Genomic DNA, 27,042 nt, shown 5'->3' with positions numbered 1-27,042 from the left:
AACCCCTCTGTACAGTATTTTCACAATTTAAAAAAAACTTATTAAAAATGCAGAGAAACATAGTATAGTAGGAGATACCAAGTGTCCATGAGAACTACACAAAAGGGGCTGGGAAGGTGGCTCAGTGGTAGAGTGCTTGCCTTGCATGCATGAGGTCCTGGATTTGATTCCTCACCACCACATAAGCAGAAAAAGCTGGAAGTGGTGCTATGGTTCAAGTGGTAGAGTGCTAGCCTTGAGCTGAAGAGCTGAGGGACAGCTCCGAGACCCACAGTTCAGGCCCCATGACCAAAAACACACAAAAAAAGAACTACACAAAATAAGTATACCAAGTAGGACATGATAAATATGGTAAAATTATAATCAATGTATACCCTCCCATTTATTTATATACTTTCAATACACAACTTCCACATGCTAAATGTAATGCTATGGTTTGTTTACATAAAAATAGAATGTCAACTATGAGTGTGACCACAAAATATTAATGATTTTAAACTGATTAAATGGTTGTATTTTCATATCGCAGTTCCATCATTAGTGTAAGGAGTACTCACTCCTGCTTGGTTTTCAGATGTTTTACATTTTAACCTCACCATCCTAATATGTACCAAAACAGAGAGAGCATGAAATGTTACAAAGTCCCTTATTGACAGCCTATCATCACAAGGAATATAAAAAGCATGATTAATAAAACTGGTCAGGATGGGAAGGGATGGGAAGGGGAAACAAAGGAGGAGGCTACAATGCTTGATAAGAAATGTACTCATTATCTTGCCCATGTAATTGTAACCCCTCTGTACAGTATTTCCACAATAATAAAAAAAAAAGGATTATACCTAGGAGAAAAAGTCAACAGTAATATTTGAAAAAAAAAACTGGTCATGATAAGAAGATAATTTATATTTCAAGTACACTTGAAATAAATCAATAAATAAGTGGTTTTGTTTGGGAGAACAAAACAAAAGTAATATAACTTGAGAGAAGTGTTATATGATTATAAACTCAAGAAGAAACCAAAAAACTGATAAAATACAAAAATGTGAGTAAACATAGTTACTGAAAAGAGCATTAATAATCAATGTCTAATATAGTTCAAGCAAAAATTAGTTATTTTTAAGAATTCAAATTTAACTATGGCTAAGGTCTTGTTAGTAAAAAGTCTGCCACGGTTCATATAATTTTACAGCTCTATGGTCCAATAAAAACTGTTTATCATCAAATGAAACAGTAAGGTGACAATGTTGATACTGTTTTTTGGAAGAGTGCTATGTCACTGGTACAGTTCACTGGTATACCAATAAAGTATGTGGGAGGTGGAGCTAAGATTATAGACATAAACTACCATGGCTACTTCACTTTATTTTAAAATACCTTCCACATTTCTATTTCTATGGCTCCTCTTACCTTTAACTAATTTTATTTATATATGTTTTATATTGTAAAGATTTATCTTTTTATTTTATCACATTCTTTCCCTTATTTTTTTCCTCTTAACTCTGCTTTTCCTTCTTTTCTCTGTTCTATGAAGCCCCTCCTTTATTTTATTCATTTATTTTTATTATATTAATTTTTAATTACATAGATTATTCTATATTATTTTTGCTACCTTCTTTTCTAAGATTATTGCTGATACGGTAGTTGGCTTTATTTTAATTGCATTTCTGTATCTAGTTTGTCCTGGTAGTGATGTTTATTTTATCCCCTCTGAGAGGTACTAGAAATTGATATATCAAAAAGCTGCTCACTAGAAAGGAGGCCTCCAAATTAAACTGGAAGAGATGTTCAGTTTTATTAAAGTTGTTTAATATCTTTAGTCATGAAGGAATTGTAAAGCAATACTATATTGAGATTCAATCTCACTACAGTTAAAATTACTATCAAGAAAACAACAAATTCTGTCAAGGATGCAGGAAAAGGGAACTCTCATTTACTGTTAGTGAGGGTGTGAATCAATGTAGACACTAAAAAATCAGAAGGGAGGCCCATATAAAGTTGAAATAGAAATAGCCAGTGATCCACGTATACCACTTCTGAGTACATACGTGAGAGAATCTTTTATCAGTATACAATATAGTTACCTAAATACTGATTGTAGAACTAGTCACAATAGCAAAGTTATGAAGTCAGTCTAGGTATCATCAATGATGAATGGATTAAGAACACCACACAAACATACATACATACATACATACATACATACACACACACACACTTTTATTCAGCCATATCAAAATTATGTCAACTGTAGAAAATAGATGGAAGTAGAGTTCACCATATTAAACAAAATAAGCCAGATCCACAAAGACAAAAATCTCATGTTTTTTCTCACATGTGGAATCTATGTAAAATAATAAACAAAAAAAGTAAAAGAAAATTATTTAGGAAGATAAAGGGGACCATGGGAGAGGGGCAGACAATGTAAGAGAAGAGAAAATACCAAAGGATAACTTATGCATACATGAAATACCAAATACATTTATAAAGCCCTTTAATCTATTAAAACTAGTATACATTGATAAAAAACTTAAAAATTAGGGGAAACATAAATAAAATAATGTTTCTTGAGAGTACCATTCATGTAACTGGAAATTTTATACAGTTTCTTATATCTGTAAATTTTTCTTTACTCTGAAATGCAAAAACAATTTCACTATCACTATGTTAAAAATAACACATTTTAAATAAGTAGTATTTAAAATACTTACCAAATGTGTTAGTACTCGAACATCAAGAGAATGACTGGTTACTTGAGTATTTCCTCTAGATTTTTTCTAAAAAAGAAAACCATAATAGTTGTAAGAAAACTATTCTACATACAGTAAATAACTGAGAGAAAAAAAACAATCTTATTTCTTGTTTGCACTTATCTTTTTATACAAACATATTACTTAATACATTTTGTTTCAATCAAAATTAAGTATGAAGTTTATAATATGAAGACTAAATTAAAATGACACACCCTAATGCAGGCTTTATGACTCTAACTACATCAGAATATCAATTAGTACATGCAACCAGTTTTCATGATGGCCAGTACAAAAGATAAATCTTTTAATATGCTTTAAGCACAAATTATTTCATAAGAAAGTAATTTTTCTTTTACTCACCTGTCCTTCTAATAGATCACAATCTCCATCTTTAATTTTTCCATTAATTAAATAAACACCATTTTCTATTTGCTTGGCCCACCGTGTAAGTCCATTCTTAAAAGAAACATAACATGGAAATCTTTCAGATTTCATCTCCAACTCTCTAAGCTCAATTTTTTTCTACTTAATACATTGAAAATTTGAAAAGCCTTAAATCTCAGTTTTGAAGTATTTAAATCTACTCAAAGAGTCATAGTTAAAAAAAAAACCTATACCCTAATCATTTGGTACCTTATCCACATAATAATTTTTCCAATCACAGATCAGTTTTATTAGCTACATGAATTTTATTATATAACAAAATTTAATCATGTCCATTATTGTTCAAAGTATGGGAAGAAAAAATGAGCCTCAAACAAATAATAGAAAGCAGCATTAAAGAGGAAAAATAAGTAAGCATCATTTGCCTTCTTCAATTTGGAAAAGTAATTGAAAAATGAAATAAACTTTACAGAAATATAAATGACTTGAAAAAGAAGATAAAACCAATAAGCATCAAGAGAAACTATAAGACAAACAATATAGCTACATTTTACATAGGTTAATTAACAAATGTTAATTAAGCATCTATGTGCTAAATATACTAGTATAACATGACACTCCTAATCTGGTTGGAATAATTTGTTAACTACTCAGATATAACACAATCATTCTAAATGCAGTACAGTTATGAGGACATGAAATGACTGTCAGAACCAGGCAGCAGATTGTCAAGCAAATAAGCACTGTTACCACTGTTACCACTCTGATACCTTTGTATTTTTCTCCAGAGTATAGGTGACAGAAGTAGTAGAAAGTGGGATATGAATGTTAATGTTAACAGTACACTCTAGGGAAAGCCATGAGGTGGACAGTCCATTCTGATACTTCCAATCTGCTGGTCTCGGTGAACACTTAAGCAAGGCATAAAACAGAAAAACATAGACGATATAGTTTAGATAAAATATATGCATTGATGAAACATCATGGAAGCATACAATCTTAATAACTAGCATAAACTAATATCCCAAGTATTTGGTCGTATTTCTTGATCAAAGGGTAAACTAAGTAGAGAAGAAAGCATACATTAAATTCAGTACTAATTTACACACACTAGGAAACTATGGCATCCCCCAAAGGACAGGTAGGAAAAGGACAGAAAGTTCTGGGTTTAGAATATGAAAACTCCTCTACACCTCACGCATTTACTGATCTCTTCTATAGTGACAATTCTAAAAATTCTGATTTGTAGCAAGTAAATATATCCTAGTAGGTGTCAGATGTTCTCCTTTTTTTGTCCCTCCTTGTTAACAAAACTTAAAAGTTACTATTTTTTCATCTTAACACAATGATGATCTGGATTCTGCTGAATACAGGTAGCTTATTGACTAGGCATGCTAGTTACAAAGACATTTTCAGTCACTTTTATAATCACCTTCTTTTTTTTTTATTTTTATTTTTTTTTTGAGTCTCGTTGTGGGGCCTGAACTCTGGGCCTGGGCGCTATCCCTCAGCTCTTCAGCTCAAGGCTAGTGCTCTACCACTTGAGCCATAGCGCCACTTCCGGCTTTTTTCTTCTTGTTTATGTGGTGCTGGGGAATCGAACCCAGGGCCTCATGCATGCAAGGCAAGCGCTCTACCACTGAGCCACTTTCCCAGCCCCGTATAATCACCTTCTTAAATATAAGATTAAATATGTAAGTTAGCAAAAATATTTTAACAACTAAAATTTTTTCCTTAACTGTAATAAAATTACTCATACTCTGAAAAAAAAGTGATTGTAGATAGTAATAAGGAATTATAGCACTGAAAACTTTTCAAACTAAATATAAAGGAGAATTTTTTAATGTTTGCAAAACAAAAATCTTTAAACATTTCTAAGAATAAAAATCAATTCTTCTTACCTTTGGATCATGGACATCATAAGTTCGACATGATATTCTTTACTAATTAAGGATAGAAATGAACAAAAAAGAACTAATTCTTGATAGTTAACAAAATATACACCACCAAAAAATAAATAGTACCTGCATCCAAGAATTTTTATACATCACAATGTTATATAGCTAAAGATGTATATGTAAATGTATAGATATGTTTATGTGTACATACATATAAACTGTTCAGAATATAGTAATCCTGGTGTTTTAAAACACCAGGATTTTTCAACATTATTAATTAAAATAGACTGGAAGCATTTGTAAAGTTTCCCTCAAATATGACTTGTAAAGCAAAGAGAGTGCTGGTTTGGATGGGATCAAGCATTAGAATATCTATTAGGCTGAAAACTCATATGCAACTTCCCAGGTAGATAACAAGAAAATAAAAAGCTCATTTTCTCTAAGACTCGTCATTTTGTCTCCAAGGAGTCCTAATTTATTGGGCCCTTGGAGTGTTACTCCTTTAGTGAGGCTGCTTCTTGCTTGGAAGTTCTTCCCTGGTACATTAAAGAGAAAACACTCTAAGGAGGTCTTGTAATTGGTTTTTAGATTTACTCAATCCTGGCCAAAGGCATAGGGATTTCGAAGAGGTCTATACTGTCCAGCTTAGTGCATCTATGCTTTGAACTGCACATTTTATTTTTAAGAAATAAAGGTAATGTTTTTACTAAAATAAAGCCATTAAAGCTAGGCACCAGTGGCTCATGTCTGTAATCCTAACTACCCAGGAGGCTGAGATCTAAGGATTGTAGTTCAAAGCCAGCCTGGGTAGGAAACTCCATGAGATTCTCATCTCCAATAAACTACTCAAAAAAGTTCTAAGTGGCGGTGTGGCTCAAGTTATTAGAGCACTCCCCTTGAGCAAAAGAATCTCAGGGACAGTGCCTAGGCCCAGAGTTAAGTCCCAGGACCAGCAAAAAAACAAAACAAAACAAAAAACATTAGTCTGACTGTCCATAGGCATGTAGATCTCCTTACAAGGCTTACTAAGGTATGTAGAGATGACTGGCAAAGAACTTAATCCTCAGTCCTTGCTATCTCTCTTAAACTCTTCAACTATTATTACTATTGTTATTATTATTGACAGGCCTAATAAAAATTATATATTATTAACAAAAACAAAAAGCAGACTGTAATTTTTTATTTAAAAAAAAAAGGATTATTTAAGCCAGGTGCTGGTAGCTAATACCAATAATCCTAACTACTCAGCGAACTGAGGTCCAGATGATCCAAGACCAGCCTGAGTAGAAAAATCCATTAGACTCTAAAATAAAAGCGAAAAGATAGTTGGAGTTGGCTCAAATGGTAGAGTACTGCCAAGCAGCTCAAGGCTCTGAGTTTGAAATGAAAAACTGAAGACATTAATAAATGTTTAAGAAAATATTGTGAACAAGTCATTTAAATAGGGATACAGGCGGACCCATTGCAACAATGAGAAGTACAAGTTGTTATGTTGAAAACGAACTTTACAACTCTGGTGGGGGGGGGGGGGAGGATTGGGTGGGGGAAGGGGGGGAGGTGGATGGGAAGGGATGGGAAGGGGAAACAAAGGAGGAGGCCACAATGCTCGATAAGGAATGTACTCATTATCTTGCCCATGTAATTGTAACCCCTCTGTACAGTATTTTCACAATAAAAAAAATTAAAATTAAAAAAAAGAAAATATTGTGAACATTGTTTTGGTGCCTTATACTTGTAACTATAAACACTTAAGTAAAGGATACTTTTTTGTAGAAGAGCAAAGATGAACTAGTACCCGTTCTGAGACTTCCTCCTCGGTGAAACTCCATAATCTTTTTCTATTCATAGACTTTACCATAGCAAATATTATCTGAAAGGCAGAAAAACAAAACACACATTAATTTGATGCAAAATGAAATTAGTAGAAAAGACAATTACAATGTCCCTAAGGCTTCACTTAGCTTTAACATTCCATGTCTACTATTGATTTTTACTTCCTTCAAATCTAAGAGAATTGATATATTAACCATTTTGGATTCTTTTTTTTGCGGGGCGGGGGGAGAGGAGGGCAGTAGCACTATTTCTTAGTTTTTTCACTCAAGGCACTATTTGAGCCACAAGGGCTCCACTTCTGGCTTTGGTGGCTAACTAGAGATGAGTTTCACAGACTTTCCTGCCCAAGCTAGCTTTGATTCTTGAGCCTCAGATATCAGGCTCCTACATAGCTAAATTTATAGGAATAAGCCACTGGCATCCAGCTTTTTTTTGGGGGGGGGGGGGGCTTGAATTCAGTACCTGGGTACTATCTCTTACCTTTTCTTTTTCACTCAAAAGTGGGCTACAACTAGCCAGGCATTGGTGGCTGAGATCTGAGGAGCATGGTTCAAAGCCAGCCCAGGAAGGAAACTCATGAGACTCATCTCCAATAAACAACTCAGAAAACCGGAAGTCAGAGTTCACACCCCATAACCGACCAAAAAAAAAGGATTGGGCTACAACTCCACTGTTTAATTTTAGTGTAGTTTACTTTTAATAGGATTTACATTAAAATTGTGTTTAAAGTAAAAATTATAATTTTCACTAATGATTCACAGGACATGAAAAATTAATTTGGGGCAGCTAGAATTTACATAAAATGCGGAATAGAAATTTTCGGTTAGAAGACGAAATGCAACTACAAAACAGTGAAGCTTGTTCAATTAGCTGCTTTTTTTTTTTTTTTTTTTTTTTTGGTCCTATGGCTTGAATTCAGGGCTTGGGCACTGTCCCTGATCATTTTCACTCAAGGCTTGTGCTCCACCACTTGAGCCACAGCTCCACTTCTGGCTTTTTGGTGGCTAATTGGAGATAAAGTCTCAAGGACAGGCCTCGAACCATGATCTTGAGATGTCAGTCTCCTGAGTACCTGAGAATATAGGTGTGAGCCACTGGCAACATTTCTTACTTAAATATCACAAAAGACTTAACATAATATATAAGGATGCACACACATAGAAAAGTCCGTGTAATGTCATAAATTTGCATTTAGAAGTAAGCCAGACCCAGGGAAATATTGGTTGCATGGATTCCCTCATTTGTGATAGCTACCATGTGCCTGCAAACCTACAAGCAAACACACTGCATGGTTAAAAAAAAAATACTCTGGTACATGATAAATTATACAGGTCTCTAGACATTCACACACGGTGAGACCAAAGGAGGATATTCTCAGGAGAGGTATAGAAAGGCCCCACCTATGTGCATCTAATTATATAAAATAATATTTATCAAATGAACTCCAGGAAATAGAAATAATTTTCTTTGTTGTTATTTTTATTTTCTTTGTTTTCTTTTTTGTCTTGTTCCTTTAGATCTGTTGTTGGGAGGGCCTGCGGGGACACCGAAATGGCGGGACAAATGGTGAATAAATGCAGCAGTGGTACTCACTTAACACTATATTGAAAATGAACTATAAAATTTGTGGGTGGGAATGGGAGGGAAAAACTGGAAGAGAGTGAGGGAAGGGGTGATACTGTTCAAAAAAAAATGTACCCATCTGACATGTAACTGTAATTCTTCTGCACATCACCTTTATAATAATAAAAATACAAGAAAGAAAAAAGAATTCTAAAGTACACACTTGATAAGGGTGGGGTGTCATAAACATGGTTCTAAGCTTCATAACACTAATATGCAGAGAACTGTAATTTATTATCTAATTTGAATGATCCACAAACAAAAGAAACAATTGATCAGAAGATCTACAACTTTTTTGATGCTGATATAAAAAGAAATTTCCCCTACTATTATTTTATATTATTTTACATAATGACCAAAATTCTTAACAGTAAACTTTATAGAAGGCATTAAGGAAGTTTTATAAGATTATTTCTTAGAGTGTCTCTCAATATAATAATTTGTTTTGTTTTTTCATTTGTGGGGTTTTATTTAGAGCCTCTTGGTCCCTAGTCCTTTTGTTTTAAGTTAATTTTTCAATAGTGTCTCCTACTACCTTTGAGTTGGCCTCAGACTACGATCCTCCTATCATTCATTATCTCTTAAGTAGCATGCACCATAACAGGCAGCCCCATTCTTTTCTGCTTTTCTTTTTCTTTTTCTTTTTTTTGGGGGACACAGTCTTGCTATGCAGTTGAAACTAGCCTGGAATTTATGTGGTAGCTTCAAACTCATTATTGTCTTTTTATTCAAGTATGGGTATTATAAGCATTCATTACCATGCCTGGCTGAGATATAGTATTACTCATAATCTTAGAAACAAAAGCAAAAGGAAAGAAGATCTGACTGTATCCTTTGGCACTGAGTCAACATGTATCCAATTAATAATGCAGCAACCACAAAATAATGTATAAACAATGTTATTAATACTAAATATCCATAGATTTGCATTATATTTCAAATGGTCAAAGATAACGTACAATGGTGAAAAAGATAAATGGAAAATGGAAAAGAGGGTGTGATACTAACAAGGAAGGGAGCATCTCCATTTTTCTTTCCTTGCTCAGTTAGGCACAAAATCAGACACCTGATAAGAGAAGTTACAATACTGGAAGAATGAAGAGAATTTAGGCTTCTAAGTTCCATATAGTTTTAACTAATTCCCCAGCCCTGGGGACCTTGGTGGAGGGCTTGCTTCTGAAAAATATAAACTTCTCTTTCTTGGAGCGTAAATACCTTTCTGAAGGCTTATGTGGATCTTGAGTACTAAGAGAGATGAAAATTGCCTGCAAACAGGTTTACACTCTAGGTTTGAATTTGTTTAAGAGCAAACATTTTTAGAAATTCATATTTAGTTTTAGACAACATTATCTAATTGTATAAGTCATAAGAGACATAAATAGGATATGTACTCTGAACAGGAATAAAAAAATTAAGTAGCTATTTGTATTTTAATTTCAAGATTTCTTTTTCCTTGGTGAGACTAGGGGTTTTGAACTTAGGACCTCATGCTCATAGGCTGATATAATACCACTGAGCCAGATCTACAGCCCTGTTTATCACTGGTTATTCTTAGCATAGCATCTTGCTCGATTCCTACTTGGTCAAGTACCAAAGCCTTGATCACCTAGTATACAGTTCTTGTTGCCACTAGGATTACAGAGTATCTGTCAGCAGAGATAAGAGTCTCATAGACTCATAGGACCAGGGCTGTCCTGGCACCACAATCCTCCCAAGCTCAGTCTCTCATGTAGCCTGGGATAACAAATGCACACTACTGTGCCCAGCTGTGGACTGAGATGGGGTCATGGTAACTTTTCTGCTCAGATTGTTCTTGAATTTTAATTTCCTGTTCTTACCCTCCCAAGCAGCTAGGATTACAGAAGTTAGCCATTAGGGGAGTCCAGATAGAGTAGTTTGTTTATTTAATTATTGAAACAGGGTCTTGACATATAGCAGAAGTGGGCCTGGAATTTGTTAGGCAGCCCAGTCGGACCTCAAACTCACCATCACCCTGCCTCAGTTTCCCAAGCATTGGGATTACAGGTATATGCTACCACACCCACACAATTTCAGGATCTTCAGAAAAGCAAACAAAAAATAAGTTCATATTATAGCAAACACATATTACTAAGTGTACTACCTAGCAGAAAACTGTATATAAAAGAAACCGTCAAACCATTGTAATTTAATAACATTCAGAAATTCTCTTTGGAACTAGAGTGTAACTCAGAGATACAATGCTTGCCTAGTATGTGTAAAGACCCGTGATCCACCTTCAGAACCACCAAAAAAGCAAAAGACTATTTTTAAAACAAAGACTACTTTGAAATATATACCTTTCATTCCAAATGATTCCATTTATCACATTCAAAGTACCCAAGTGATTGGATTAAAAAAAAGCTGTGTCAACATGGTCCTAGCATAAACAATTTTATAACACTAATCTAAATGTGCCTAGTGTATGTATATAATTAATTTAAAATCCTGGGTATTTTTAATTGCTATTTAACTTATTATATAATTTTGACCTTACTAGGAATATTTTGGTATCTCAGACTTACTCTGCGCAGAGCATTTTGAAAATCATTTGCCAGTTCTAAAGTTGTAATAATAAATACTCCAAGAACTAAAAGTCCTCCAGGCAACATTCTAGATACCTAAAAGTAAAAACAAAGTATTAGCTACCATAAGCATGTGCAGTCTTTTCTATTTGACAAAATACACATTAAACCAACAAATACTTACCCAATACCAACTACACATACAGCATTGATGCAAGTACAGTTGAAAATCTGGTAAAAATAATGTCAAACATGATTACAGCTACTTCCTAACTTCAAGTGGATTTTGCTCTACCACCTATGGAATTCTTGACTTTTTTATAATGACATACTACTCTACTATCACAAACATGTACTCTTAGGGGCAGAACACAAAGGCTCAATGTTTCTGTACCTATGATCATATAATATTTATTGAAATGAAAAGAAAAACAAGTACATATACATAGAAACATGTATACATACAAACATACACAGCTGACACACCTTATTTGAGCCATGCCTCTGATTGTTTGGCTGATTAATTGGAAGATAAGAGTTTTTTGGACTTTTGTTTGTTCGCAGTGCTACAAATCACATCCAAAGCCTTGGGGATGCTAACCAAATGTTCACCTGACCTTGGGTTTTTTGAGACAGGGTCTCAGTATATAGTTTAAGTTGGCCTTGCACTCTAAATCTACCTGCCTTAGCCTCCAAGTGCTGGGATTACAGGAGCATGCCACAATGCCCTGCTCAATTCTGCTTTTTTAATTAGCTAATAATAGCTAAAAAGTTTTTTTAATTTAAAAAGCAAATAAAAATATAAAATTTTACCTTTATTTAATCTCATGTGTTTTACTGGATGCCAAGATTTATTCAATGAACACTTTTTCTGGGAGGAGATGGTCATGGGACTTGAACTCTGGGCCTGGACACTGTCTCTGAGCTCTTCAGCTCAAGAACTACTTGAGCCACAGCACCACTTCGGGTGGTTAACTGGAGATAAGAGTCTCACAGACATTCCTGTCTGGGCTGGCTCTGAAACAATTCTCAGATCTCAGGCTCCTGAGTAGCTGGGATTACAGCTGTGAGCTACTGGCGCCCAGCTTAATGAATACTTTTAAGTGAATTGGTTCATTCATTCCCTTTCACCATCCCTAAATCATTTCACTGCTCTTAATGGTAATATTCTTCTCATAGACACCCATAATAAAACATTAGTAATCTTAGTTACTCTCTCCCCTATATCTCCCTATCTCTCCCAATATCAATCCAGTTGGTTGCTAAATCTTCGGAATTTTAGTTCTTCTCTGAAACCATTTCACAACAAAAGTTCTAGCTCCAATTATCCATGTATTCACTTTTCTAACATTTTAGAGTACTACTATAAACCACAGAAATACTGTTTTAGGCACACAGAGTGCAGCCATAGATAATATACATGTGACTCATGCCTGTACCAAGTTCAGAATCTAGTTCAGGCTCATGCCATCTTCTACATATTTGTTCTGTTTCTAGTCTCTTTATTCTCCAATCTACATTGGTTATAATATCAAAGTTATCTTCTAAATTACTAGAAAATCAATTACATTAGTGCCTTCAAGGATCTCTGAAAGTCTACCATATGAGTTGTCTGTCTATTAAATGCATTCCTTACAACTGCACTCAAAAGCCAAACACTGGCTCTTTCTACTCTTATGTTTTATATATTTTTCTGTAAACCTCACGTTTCAGCTATATCCAATTACTTGTCATTTTAGTTTTATATCTTTGTCTCATTTATCCATAATACCTTTAATGTATTCAGAATATCCTCTGACTTCTTCTATTGAAGAAGACTTAATCACTCAAGTTTAGGGCCTTTTGTAAAGCTATCTAAATCCAACTGGCTATTTAAAATAAGTAGTCTGAAATCCTAGTCTAGTAAGTAAGATGAGAACAAAAATTTTTTTCTGTTAGTCAAATAAATACACACAGTTGTATTAAAAAGACCAGATTACCTGATTGGCATGTTCTGTGGCCCATTCTTCATCCAAATTATCCAACTTAGCTTTTGGATGTCTGGGGTTCTCATTACTTTCCTCTTTGGGTGGTGTTCTAGTGGCAAGAATCACATAATCCTTTTGTGAAGAACACTTCAAAACAAATTATAAAAGCTATTAGTGATATCTGATTGAAGAACCAGGTACCTTAGCTGTTAGGACACACACAAACTGAATAATATTTGTAGCAGATAATTAATAGCCATATTGTTATGAACTCTCTATTCACAAAAATTAAACTGTCCTATATGTTTCTTTCACATATTCTTTAACTTATGTTAAATATTAACTTATTTCTTTGTACATCCCAAATACATACATCATAAACGCAGTATATTATACAAGTAAATAGATTACATTAAAAAAATATAATATACTCAATTAACTTTCTAATTATTGTTATTTTCCAAATAATTTGCATGTTAGCTATTTAGCAAGTATAAAATCTCAGTAAAATAATAGATCTTTGTGAATGCTACTTTAATTGAAAAGGAAACTTTTTGGTATGTCTGCAGAACAACAAGGAATTTGGAATAAATCAAAGTGATCCCAGAGTGTATGATTTTCAATTTTTACTATAGCTAGGTAACAAAAGTTGTAATATACAAACTTAGAAAACACAGGACAGCTCAGCTTCACTACAGTGAAAGGACCCTAAACATAAGGAAAATGAGGCCGATGATGCAAGTTAGTGTGGTAATATCTACACATACAACCTGACACTCCCTGATGACCACTATTATCATCTTGGAATATAAATTAAGGACTAATTATTTTTTTTGTTTTGTTTTGTTTTGTTTTTGGGGGGTCCGGTCATGGAGCCTGAACTCTGGGCCTGGGCGCTGTCCCTCAGCTCTTCAGCTCAAGGCTAGCACTCTACCACTTGAGCCACAACGCCACTTCCGGCTTTTTTCTTTTTGCTTATGTGGTCCTGAGGAATTGAACCCAGGGCCTCAGGCATGCAAAGCAAGCCTCTACCACTGAGCCACCTTCCTAGCCCAAGGACTAATTATTTTTACAGAAGTAATTTCCAGAAAATTATAGTGAAATATACACAGCAAAAGCAAATACTCCTGATTGAAGAGATTCTTGGAAAGGAAAGAAGAGAAGAGTGGAAGGAAGGGGAGGGGTGGGAAGGGGTGAGGAGGAAGGAAGATGATTTTGGAAGTAAGAGGATGAAAAATCTTGAGAACAGTGAGTGCTGGAATCAGGGAAAGAAAAAAAATCAAAGGAATGAAAAGATAGCCTAGAGCCTGATGCAGTAGCTGACAGTTATAATGAGGAGCATGAGTATGTGTAGCTCATACTTCTAATGAGGATCATTAGTTGGAAGCCACTTTCAGCTATGCAAAAAGTGCTGGTTAGCATGTAGACACTGGAAGACAGACTTAGATGCAAGACTGCAGTTTAACAGAGCTCTGAAACAACCTATATCCAAATTTAGAACAAGGTCTTAACCCTTAATATTTTATCTCTACTGAACAAATCCTTGTCCAAGGCTCCTTTAAAATTTTTAAACAAAGAGAAGTAAAAACTCTTAGAATAAAAAAGATTCCACATTATATACTAAATAACCTAAATTTAAAAGAATTACAGGCCAGACACTGGTGGCTCATGCCTTAATCCTAGTAATTCAGATCTCAGGAAGCTGAGATTTGAGGATCATGGTTCAAAGACAGCCCAGGAAGAAAAGTCCCTGTGAATGAGACTCTTGTCTCTTAACCACTTAAAAAAGCAGAAGCAGTGCTGTGGCTCAAAGTGGGAGAGTGCTAGCCTTGAACAAAAAGAGCTCAGGGACAGAGCCCAGCCCCTAAGTTCAAGCCCTTCAACCACCACGAATAACAAAAAAAAAAAAAAAATGAGAGAGAGAGAGAGAGAGAATTATAGATCACTTTAAGAGAAACAGTTTGATTGTCCAACGAAAGGTCCTCTAGGGTATACTACCTGAGAGAACAATGTAAATATGCCCTTTCTTCTAAGAAATCTTATTTTCAAAAACTCTGAAAATGAATCTATCTGTCTGGGCTAGACTGATGTTAACTAAACTCATGAGAATGATGGAGAGAACTTAATTGTCACAAAGGTCTCAACTCGTGATTTCTCTTACAATGTATTCCTTTTGTTTATTTACAGCAATGTGGATCAAACCCAGGACCTTGCACATGCTAGACAAGTCCTCATCAACAGAACTGCACCCCTAGTTTTGTGCTTTGTTTCTAAGTAGATAAGTCAGGTAATATGGACTTAATATGGGCCATAAAATTACAAGAGAAATAGCTTGGAATGTAAACAGAATCAGAAAAGGCAAGTTAACTATGAAATCTGAGATTCTAAAGCATCAAACAGTTTGACAGCAGAAATAAAATTCTCAGTATAAGAGTTTATTTACTACTAGGCCTCAAAACCAAGCCCTCAGGGGCACTGCATACTGTCCTGTCCCTTCAGTGTCTGAATGGAAACTAACAGCCAGATTGCTTATGTGACTTTATTGCTTTATTTTTTTGCTTTGTGCTGATGACCCATTCTTCCTTTTTTGATGATTAACACATTCTTCTTTCAATTATAATAAGTGATTGCTATGATTTAGAAACATGTCCAAATCTCAGTCCCATTCTGTGTTGGCCTAATACCCAATTTTCATTCTATCCCTTTCCCTACTTCTCTAGTCAATATTTTTTTTTAGATTTCAATAAAACAGGCATTATAACATATAACAAAAATATGACTATTGCTGCATTGTCCAAACTAAGACAAGGCACAGTAGAATGGGAATAGAATTATAAAAAGCTTCTGTTGTGAAGAAATAGACAACCAAGAATTAATAGAGATTGGAAAGGAGTGAAAAATGTTTTGGAAAGAGGATAAAATGTTATAAGTCTGGTTAGTAAAATTCTAAATTTGAGTTTGTATGAAAATTAATTCACAGTATCCAAAGACAATGCATGCTAACTTCAGCACACCTGGGCCAGATGTTTCTCAAAGATCTGCTATAGATTTACTACATACATCACATTCTTCCATACACCAATCTCAATTTTTTATTAAATAGCATATTTAACTCTAACATGCAGTTTGTTTTACTCAATAGATGTAGGGTAAAAAATACATACCTGTCCTATCAAAAGACCACAGACAAAAGCTTTTCCTTGGAGACTGATATTTGAAAGATACTGGCCAACAGTTTCTTCTACAATGTAGGTTCTTCCCATTATTGAGAGCAAATTCAATCTCCTAAATAACAGGATAAAAAATACATTTTAGGTAAGAATATATTTTTCAATGTTCTTAGCATGAGGGTAGTAAAGAGAAAAGTAATACGATATAGATATTCCAAATCTTGTAGTCACTGCTTACTAACACGAACATTCTTTTGTACAAAATTCCAATATAATTTCAGAATTGTTTCCAGGATTTGCTGTAAGAAACATCTACCAATCAACCAGAGTTGACGAGAGTCAAACAGATTTATCATATGGGGATAAAGGAGAGAAGACTAAACTGTTAAGTCAATGCACATGACTTCTTACTTTGGATCTGTTGATACTCCTTACTTGTATTCTCTCGCTAATCTTTTGGTGAGCCTCCATGTTCTCATTTCTAAAATAAAAAGGATGGATTTCTGAATAGTTAATTGGGAGGCAGATTCAAATCTGTTTACTCATAAGCACTAACCGTAAAATTGTTATTTGCTAAAGACTATCCCAGATGGGATGGTAAAAGATGAATAACATTATTCTACCCTTAGGCAACTCATAATAAAAGTTACTTAAGTAAAGAGCAGGCAGGATAATGACAATTACCTATACAGCTTATATCTTATATAGGTACTGCTCTAAGTATTTTACTAAAGTAATACTTAATTCATCAAACTCTTAGGAGGTAGACTATTTCTATCATTCTCATTTCAAAGATGAAGGTATCAAAACCAAAAAAAAAAAAAATCCAAAAGATTAAATAACATCCAAATAATAAAGCTGGTAAAAGTAAACATGGGATTCAAATTCAGGTAGTCTAGCTCAAGTACCCATGGTCTTTGGTATTATGTACATAACCAAGAACCATACTCAGCACTTCGTCTAAACCATTATAAATGTTGCTCTGTTCTGTACTCTTTCCAGTTTGTTAATTCAAATGATTATTATATTAATGTTCCTTTGCCATAAATGACTGTGTCTTAAAAACAAAGATATTAAAGAAGAGCTGGCCACAATAAATGAAGAGGCTCACATTCACTGAAGGGTCCCGCCCCCACCCCGCCACCAAAAAAAAAAAAAAGGTAAAGAAATGATAGTATTTAAAAAAGGAGTAAAATAGAAACAGACTGTAAGAATAAAATTGAAATGTTTTAGAGATAAGAGTCATTTAGGGGGCTGGGAAGGTAGTAGAGCGCTTGCCTTGCATGCATGAGGCCCTGGATTCGATTCCCCAGCACCACATAAGCAAAAAGAAAAAAAAAGCCGGAAGTGGCGCTGTGACTCAAGTGGTAGAGCGCTAGCCTTGAGCTGAAGAGCTGAGGGACAGCGCCCAGGCCCAGAGTTCAGGCCCCACGACCGGACCCCCCCCCCAAAAAAAAAAAAGTCATTCAGGTCTGTGATAAAGCACAACAAAAATCTATTCAATGTCAAGGCTTTACTGGAGTGCTATATCTGATACCAATAGACTATACTGCCACTCTCAAAACGGTTTTGCATTACTTTAAAACTAAAGTCCAGAAAATGGGTTATAGTTTGAAATACTAACCTACTGTTTCAAATAGTCTACTCAGTTTTGTCTCAAAATACACAGCCTCTTTTTAAACAAAGTATGATTCAAAGTGTGAATCAGATTCACATACTTTCATTATAAGGACTAAGTCTAAAACTACCTAGGTCATTAATGCTCTATAATGTTAAGGGCTTTCAACTTTTAACAATGCCTTAACTTTTAACTTCCTTCTAATTCACCATGATATTCTATCCCTTTTCCTTCTACTTTTTTTTTGCAAATTTTTTATTGTGATTAAGTGATTACATAATTTCACAAATTTCACAGTATTGTGGGATAGAGATGCTTAAAGTCACAAACACATTCCTTCTACTCTTATAACTGATTCTAACAAAAAATAGCAAGTGTATCCAAAGGACTGATATTTAATTTTCTAAATGTATCATATGCAAAGTATTAATGTCATCTACTAGCCATATAATTTGTAAGAAATTATATGCAAAAGGAAAATGAAATCTACTAGTCTATGAAAACTGGTTGAATATTGATTTTTTTTTCAGTGCTCTTTAAAAGCTTTTTGCTGTTGTTGTTGGGGATTTGTACTTGGGGCCTGGGTGCTGTTCCCTGAGCCTCTTTGTGCTCAAGGCAAGAACTCTACCACTTGAGCCACAGCACCACTTCCATTGGCTTGGAACAGTGATCCTCAGATCTCAGCCTCATGAGTAGCTAGGATTACAGGAGTGAGCCACCGGCACCTGGCTTAAAAAGCTTTTAAATATAACCAATCAAAAAGGATATTACTAAAAATATTTATCTTCCCTTATAAAGTTGTACATTTCCTTAAATGTTGTAACTCAATCTCTGTGGTCTGTAGATTACTAAACAAAAATGAATGAATGAATGATTGAATGAATGAATGAATGAAAATATAGAGAAAGAGACAAAGACAGAGAGAGAGACAGGGAAGAGAGGAGAGAGCTAGAGAAAGAGAGTTGGGATATTTGTAGATCTGATCTCAAAATTTTTAATTTCAGGATTTTGAGTCTAAGTACAGAATATTACCATTTCCCAAATGATAGATCAATACTGCAATAGTTCTGGCCCAAATGTTTTGCAATTCATAGATATAGACTGTCTCCTATTAAAATATAGCTGGTGGCTCACACAGAAAGCTGAGATGTGAGGATAGTGGTTTGAACCCAACCAGGGCAGGAAAAGTCTGTGTCTTATCTCCAATTAAACACACACACACACACACACACACACACACACACACACACACACACACACACACACTCTCTCTCTCTCTCTCTCTCACACACAACTAAAAAACCAGAAGTGGAGCTGTGGATTAATTATAGAATACTAGCATTGAGAAAAAAAAAAAAGCTGGTACAGCACCCTGGCCCTGAATTCAAGATGTAGTACGGGCACCAAAAAAAGTAATATATATATATATTACTTTATAAATATATATGTATATATGTATATAACATATATATAATCTTTGCACCACTACTTTATATGAAAACCACTCAGCTAAGAAATTCTGAAACAAATCATTCTAATATTCAATTTTATGTAGGAATATTAGATACTATTAACAAAGTTATCAATTTTTTTTTAAAAACACTCTTGGTCTGGAACATAACACAGTACTTCACATGCCAATAACTTTAAAATATAAATATATAGTATAAATATATATTACACATTGCAAGTGAAAGTCAACCTTAAGCCCCTTCTCATATATTTTACCTTAGTTATCGCAAAATATCATTCGATGACTATGTTTATAATTCTTTTGTATCTTCACAACAATGGTTTCAAAAGTAAGAATTTAAAAGTTGGATGCTGTGACTGAAGTCTATAATCCCAGCTACTGAAGAGTCTAGGATCAGAAGAACTAGCCCAAGCAGACATATCTGTGGGATTACTATCTGCGATTAACCAGCAAAAAGCCAAAAGTGAAGGCACGGTTCATGCGGTAGAACCAGTCAACCGTGAGCGGAAAAAGCCCAGCCAGAACTAGAGGCCTTGAGTGCCCCAGTACTGGAGGGCACCAGCACCAGCGCGTGCACACGTGAGTAGGAACTAGAGGAAAACAATCAAGTTCATGTGAGAACCAAATCAATTCACAGAAGGCCCATAACTGTGGGAAATGCAGGGAGGTTTGCCCTATTTTCAATCAAAAACTAGATCTATTTTTTTCAGAAGAATAATCAAACGGGATAAAAACTACAGATCAAACTAGAAATGATGCAAACACGCAGTTCTGTTAAGGTGGCAAGATGACCAGTTTTAAGGATGTGTTTCAAAACTTCTGTTAACAACGTTTTTCCTTCTAAAGCATCAACGTTAAGGTACCGTCTTTTGCAACGTCGCCTTAAAACACGCGTTCCCCCTTCTGATTCTTTTACCGTCTTCCTCAAATATCAAAACCAGGGCTCCGTAAATTCCTGCTGACTCACTCAGCACCTCTTGCCCCCGAACAATCTACGTATACGCTGTCACACAAGATAAATTCACAGACCTGTCCCTGAGTGTGCACACGAGTGACCGTCCGTATGCTCCCTAAACCAGCTCGGCTGCACCCCCATCCCTAACCACAGAGCGTTCGGCTGACTCACCTGCTCTCAGAAGGTGTGCACGCGTGGCACAGGAACCTGTCAAACCGTCAGTCCGGAAAGGAGGGGAGGAGGGTGCAAGCCTCAGCCTCTAGGGGACAAAGGTTCCCCCCAGGCCCCAGTTCCCAGCCAGTGAATTCATCAGCAAGCGACGGGATGCTCGCCCCTCACTTCCCACGCCGCAGCCGGGGTCTTCGGCGTCGGCGGGCGCAGCCTGATGACGCACGCGGCCCCCTCCCTTCACTGCGGTGCCGCAGCCCGAGCGACCGCGGTCACCACCCCGCCCCCCCCTCCCGAGCGCCATTGAGAGCGTGGCGGTAGCCTGGAGCCTGTCGTCCACGGGGACCGATGCCCTCTAGTGGCTCGGTATCTAGAAACCGCCCAAGAGGACGACCCATGGCATCCCGGGGCTTGGACGGTAAGGCCTTCTTGCTCTTTCCGGGAGGGACCGGGGTGGACGAGGACGTCAGGTCTGTGGCGCCACCGCGTGGACGCCAGTCCGGCAGCCGGACAGCAAGAACGTGACGGAGGGGGGGGGGGGGGAAGGGGAGAGGAATGGGGGGGCGGAAAGCGGGGAGGGAAGCGTCGGGCTGGGGTCGGGGAAGAAGATGAGGAAAACACTACGTTTCCCAGAGGCCTGCGTAACGTGGAGCCGCTGGAACCCGGAATCGGAAACTGCGGCGCCAGCCTGTGTAGGATGCTGCCTCTGAACTCGGGTTCCCAGCATGCCTAGCTCCCGGCTGCGGCGCGCGCGCGCGCGCGCGCTCCTTGGGAACCGCGCTTGAAGCTGCGCGCGCATCGGTGCGGGGCGGGGGGAGGGAGTAGGCACTTTGGGCTGCGCGCGCACCTCAGGGCTGCACTTGGGACGCGGGGCTGCGGGTCCCTACGACTCCTGAGGCCCGGCTTCCCTTGCCAGGATCCCGCCGCGGGAGTCTCAGGCGAGCTGGCGCTCGTGAGCCGTCGAGCGACGCCTCCGAGCCGGTGACCAAGGCTTCGGGGTCCTGGCCTTCGCCTTTGTTCGTCGGTACGCCTCCGTTGGCAGCTGTCGCCGCGGCGCGCGGCCCTGCGGACATGGCGTCGGTGTTGCAGCAAGTCCTGGAGCGTTCGGAGCTCAACAAGCTGCCCAAGTCGGTGCAGAATAAGCTGGAGAAGTTCTTGTCGGATCAGCAGTCCGAGATCGACGGCCTGAAGGGGCGACACGAGAAATTTAAAGTGGAGAGCGGTAAGTGGGCGATGCGCCGCTTCCCGCCCCGGCTTCCCTCCTTCAAAGTTGGAACCCTCTGACGGCCTGCGAGCGTTGCTAGTGTCGTCTTCCGGGCTCCGTGGGGCCGCGCGGGCCGTCCATTTCCCACTCCAGTCACTTCTCCTTTTCCAGATCCGGATGCATTTGCCTTGTTTTCTCTGTGCCTAGGGTTGTCTCCGGTAATACTGCTATCTCTGCCCCAGCAAACGAGCGAAATGAAGATTTTTGAGTCAGTTGACGTCAGACTCTTCAAGAGTCAGAGACCCCCTGTTTCCAGCCTCTGAGACCCAGGCTGAATTGATACATCCCCGGTCACGATAGTGTACTTACATCCCCTGTCACTACAGTGTACTTCACTTACTGTTTTGTTGCCCAGTAATTCCCGTAGCGAAGTGGATCATTCCAGAATTAGTGTAGATCATAGCTCTATGGTTAGCAGGAAAATTTTCTCGTTTCCATTTTCTCTACTTTAATAATCTGTGAATACTAAAATAAATCCTTGCTGAAACTTAGTTTAGATGCAAAAAGCAGCACTAGAAATGCAGTGAACTCGCAATAAATACGATTGGTATGACATTCTCTTCCAAAAGTTGGAGTTGGATAATAAAGCCCATTAACACCTGCTTGGAATAACGTACTACTACACCCTTCAGATAAGGAAGGTATCAATGACAGTAGGTTGAACATCCCAGCAAAACAAGAATATGGCCTGCCTGGTTTGTTTTGTTTTGTTTTATTTTCTAACTTGATTGGTAATTTTTGTCTGAATAAATTTGCCCTTCAGATAGTGAATTTAGATAGTTCTCTGTATCTTAAGAGCAGAATGTAGGTCATTGGAGCAGAATATAGGTCATTTGACACTGTATTTTATACACTAAGTATTTCCCCTGATTTAATTCAGGGCCTTGCCTTTCCAGGGAAGCACTCTACCACTTGAACCTGAGGCACATCAACAGCCCTTATTTGCATTGTTTGTTTTCCATATTGGCTTATTTTATGTCCGGGACAGCGGGACTTTCTTAGTGCTACTTCTACTCAGTCCTTTCCTGAATCTAGGCACATGCCATTAGGCCCAGCAGATTGGGATTGTTTTTGTTTGTTTTAGGCAATTTTGTGGTTTAAACTCAGGGCCTAGGTCTCTTGCTACACAAACACCCTACTACGTGAGCCATTCCCCAGCCTACAAAGCAGTTTTTACCCCATTTAATAATTACTTCTTTAAAATATGCCTTATGCTAAGCAGTCCATTGATGGCTGGGCAGATATACTCAGATATATGATGTGTTCTTTGCTTTGAAGAAGTTTATTTGTAGAATTAGGTGTTACTTTTTCTGTACTAGTTTGAAAATGTTAGATAAGCCAATTTTAATGCTCAAACCTTTTAATCATAGATTTGAAACATAGTTCCAATAGTGTATCTAACTACAGATAGATGGTTTTTAGCAATAAATACTATTGACAGTACTGTTACTGCTTGCCTGTGTTTGATTTCATTATTATTTTGCCTTGTCTTCTCTAGAGCAACAGTACTTTGAGATTGAGAAGAGGTTATCACAGAGTCAGGAAAGACTTGTGAATGAAACCCGGGAACACCAAGTCTTACGATTTGAGATTGATAAACTCAGTAAGTATAAGTATTTTGGATCTTCAAATATTTTTTCTTTGGAAATAAGTTTTCTTATCTACTTACTAAATATGGAAACACAGAGGAAGCATTGTTTGGTTTCTGGTGATACTTTGAATTTTCATTTGCTAATTTAAGGGCTAATGTTTAATGGTTGGAGGCCTCAGTTCAGCTTATGACTTTGCTGTTAAAAGTGATTATGCCATATGTAACTAATTATCTAATTGTTCTTTTAAAAGTGTCTAAGTCTACATAGGCATCTATCTACACAGATTGGGTTGTTTCTGAACGTTTTGGAAAAGGATAGGAAATGCAGTGAAATTAGAGAAAATGATTATTGTATTGAAACATTTAAGACTATTCCATTGTATTCTCATAGTTTTTTAACATATCAACCAATTCTGTGTATTTCTTCTTAAAGGCCTAGTTTCTATGGAAAATGTTTAGCTCATTTTCTTAGTTTTCTTGTATCATTATTTTCTAAGTCATGCCCAAGGTCTTGTGTAACATTACATACAAGTATATGTTGTATACTTTGCTTATTATAAAAGAAAGAAAATATCAAAAGAGACCTTAATTAGAGTAAGGGCTTAATTAATTTCTTTTAAGTATCACTTGGTTTGGATTTGGTTTGAGGTCTAAGAGTATGGCTCAGCATCTAGTGCAACTCTGAGTTTAAATTCTTTGCCACCCCTTCTCTGTGCTTCGCAGGAAAGAAGAGTGGCTTTGATATGTTGGCGAAGGAATGAGCACAAGCTTATAGTCAAAGAGATTAATATAATTTCATTTTTCATAAAGACTGTCCATTGGCAGCTGGTATCGGTTATAACTTATTTTCGGTTATTTTGACACGTTCCACTTTGAAAGCCCAATGTGTATATATATATATATACACATACATACATATATATATATATACACATACATACATATATATACATACATACATATATATATACATACATACATACATACATATATGTATGTATATATATATACTGATGGTATGTAGATCTGTGATTTATTATTTGTGCATAATTTTGTCTTCCCAAAGCATAATAATAAAAAAGTTAGTTCAGCAATGGTGCAAAAAAGTTATGGGAAATGTCTGTCATTACAATTTTGTAATATCTAGAAGGAAAAGATAAAGGTCAATAACTTCTTGGGGTACACATTGATGATACGTGTATCTTTTTAGAGGTATAAGTGTGGAAGTGTAGAAAATTCAGGCTCATTTGCCCAATTTTTTTTTTCTTTCAAAATAATCTCATTAAATTGCCAACATATAATGTATACGTGTTTCAGTGAAGGAAACACTTAAAAGTGTATTTTTTTTCTTAATTACCTTCATATGCTTAGAAGAAAAGCCTACTATTTATCTGAGGAGTAAAGAACTGTCAAACATAATATTTTTCTTCCAAGTCTCCTTTTAGAGTGATAAATAATATAGATTTGTAAGTATTATTATGATTTACTTTGTGTTCATTTTATAGTTTAAATTATATTTTCACAGTCCTGTCATCCTTTTACTTAATTCATTTCTAAACAAAGTTCTAAAATTTCTAAACAAAATTCACTGCATATGATGCCTGTTGATCCACGAAAATGTGATTGAGATCTAAGGAGAATGCTAATTGCATGTGCTTTTGTTACAGATGTTGGCTAGAATTACTGTACATTTGAGTTTGACACAGTATAGCATTTTTAAAAGTTTGTTCTAAAATACATTGAAAATGAAATGTATAAATGTTATTGTGATGTAGTTAGAACTTACTCTTTCTGGGTTTCAGGTTCTTTTTAAAAATATTTGAGGGTGACGGTTGGATTAAAGCACATTGTAGTATAAAGCTAATCCACATACACTCATAAAATCTTTTCTATCTAGATACACAACTGAAAGCCCTCACTGAGAAAAACAAAGAACTTGAAATTGCTCAGGATCACAATGCTGCTAGCCAGGTAAAATTTATTCCTATGAAAAAGCTAATTGCATGTATGATACCTAAGTTATTTTTCCTAATTTGGCTGTGTTTGACTATATTTATCAGATGTCAATGAGAAGATGAAATGGAATTCCCATTAGGAGAAGCTACCAACAAATAACATTTATACAAATTAAATATAAAATTTTCCTAATTATTATATGTTTTATTGATAGTCTGAATATCCCTTTTACTCAGTGGAAATGCTTTGATGAATCATGCCTCTTTTGATATAAGCAAAGCTGGATGAATTACATTGGTAATCATTTCCTTAGAGTAACAGTAACTAATTTGTTCAAATAAAAGAACAAAACGCCTATATTATTACTGGAAATAACTTTGCAAAGGATATTATATATTTTAAGCACTAATATTAGGCAAACTCAAATACATTGCTGGAAACTATAAAAATATACCTTTATAAATGGAGTAATATGTCCTAGGTTAAGGTTTTTCTTAATACATATTATGTATTTTGACTCAAATCCAAATGAGATAGGTTCAGACTTGGTAATGTGATGGAGAAGAAATTATGTAGAAATGATTTGATTAATTCAAAAATAGGATAGCATCAGTTTAAAAATGCTTGCCTAGGGCTAGGAAGGTGGCTCAGTGGTAGAGCGCTTCCCTTGCATGCATAAGACCCTGGGTTCAATTCCCCAGCACCACATAAGCAAAAGGAAAAAAGCCGAAAGTGGCGCTATGGCTCAAGTGTTAGAGTGCTAGCCTTGAGCTGAAGAGCTGAGGGACAGTGCTCAGGTCGAGTTCAGACCCCACGGCTGGACCCAAAAAAAAAAAAAAAATGCTTGCCTAGCCATGTGTCCGTTGACATAAGGATGAACATTGAAAATAAGAAATCAGCACAGTTCTCAGCTCTGGGGGGTAAAAATAGATCAAAAAGAAATCTAAGCCAAGCACCTGTGGCTCACACCAGTAATCCTAGCTACTCAGGAGGCTGAAATCTGAGAATCGAGGTTCAAAGCCAGCCCGGGCAGGAAGAGTCCATGAAACTCTTATCTCCAATAAATCACCAGAAAACCACAAGTGGTGCTGTAATTCAAGTGGTAGAGCACTAGCCTTGAGATGAAGAGCTGAGAGACAATGCTCAATCCCAGAGTTCAAGCCCCACAACTGACAAAAAAGAAAAAAGAAAAGAAAACCTAAACAGGAGCTTAACCTTTTTTGCATGTATGCTTGGCCTGGGGCTTGAACTCAGGGCTGGGTGCTGTGGTTGAACTATTTTTTTCTTTTTTTTGCTCAAGACTATCACTATACCACCTGAGATCCACTTCTGGCTTTTGGGTGGTTAAGTGGAGATTAGAGTCTCAAGGGACATTCCTGCCTAGACTAGCTTCAAACCTCAATCAGGTCTCAGCCTCCTAAGTAGAGAGGATTATAGGTGAGAGCCACCAGTGCCCTGGAGAAACGTTATGAGGAAGTAGATGAAGACATCACAGATTAAAGTCTCATTAAAATCGAAAAACTGGACCTATATTCTTAGAAAACATTGTGACCATACATAAAATTTTTTAAAACAAAAATGCAAGTGGAAAGTAATGTGTGACTTGATATGTTACCTTTTTATTTCTGTGACAATACTTGGGATAATCTGTACAAAGAGAAAAGGTTTATTTGGAGTTAGTAGTTGCGGGGTTCTAGTCCATGACTAATTGGACCCATTACCTTGAGCCTATTGCAGCCATCATAACAAGAAGAATATGCTGGAACAAATACCTTATGATTGGGATGCAAAAAAAGAAGCAGCAAGGGTATTTAAGGGCCTAATCTTGTTTCACAAAAGAATTTTTAT

The 27,042-nt window shown here is 36.5% G+C and overlaps 2 protein-coding genes across 4 annotated transcripts in view; one reads left to right on the top strand and one right to left on the bottom strand.

Annotated features, from left to right (window-relative positions):
* Odr4 (odr-4 GPCR localization factor homolog) overlaps nt 1-20,592 on the bottom strand; it is a 35,170-nt gene extending 14,578 nt beyond the window's left edge. Inside the window, exons 1-9 of one of the 3 annotated variants that reach the window (XM_042674331.1) lie at nt 20,387-20,592; nt 16,163-16,283; nt 13,011-13,145; nt 11,032-11,127; nt 6,796-6,902; nt 5,036-5,072; nt 3,905-4,045; nt 3,111-3,206; nt 2,709-2,774 (exon numbers count right to left, since the gene is read on the bottom strand). In XM_042674331.1, coding sequence (XP_042530265.1) covers nt 2,709-2,774; nt 3,111-3,206; nt 3,905-4,045; nt 5,036-5,072; nt 6,796-6,902; nt 11,032-11,127; nt 13,011-13,145; nt 16,163-16,261 — 777 coding nt within the window. In that variant the 5' untranslated portion in view covers nt 16,262-16,283; nt 20,387-20,592. Of the gene's footprint in view, nt 1-2,708; nt 2,775-3,110; nt 3,207-3,904; nt 4,046-5,035; nt 5,073-6,795; nt 6,903-11,031; nt 11,128-13,010; nt 13,146-16,162; nt 16,284-20,386 lie in introns of those variants that run through there. The other 2 variants (XM_042674330.1, XM_042674332.1) reach the window with 2 other exon arrangements.
* A 124-nt stretch (nt 20,593-20,716) lies between these two features.
* Tpr (translocated promoter region, nuclear basket protein) overlaps nt 20,717-27,042 on the top strand; it is a 56,609-nt gene continuing 50,283 nt past the window's right edge. The window contains exons 1-4 of the mRNA XM_042674324.1: nt 20,717-20,801; nt 21,300-21,605; nt 23,146-23,250; nt 25,136-25,209. Of these exons, the coding sequence (XP_042530258.1) occupies nt 20,732-20,801; nt 21,300-21,605; nt 23,146-23,250; nt 25,136-25,209 (555 nt within the window). The 5' untranslated portion in view covers nt 20,717-20,731. The remainder of the gene's footprint in view (nt 20,802-21,299; nt 21,606-23,145; nt 23,251-25,135; nt 25,210-27,042) is intronic.

The sequence above is a fragment of the Dipodomys spectabilis genome, unplaced genomic scaffold (assembly GCF_019054845.1).
Source record: "Dipodomys spectabilis isolate Male_0828 unplaced genomic scaffold, ASM1905484v1 ptg000019l, whole genome shotgun sequence".
Classification (NCBI taxonomy): Eukaryota; Metazoa; Chordata; class Mammalia; order Rodentia; family Heteromyidae; genus Dipodomys; species Dipodomys spectabilis.
Note: the sequence above shows the minus strand (reverse complement) of the source record. Positions and strands in the feature narration are given on the sequence as shown.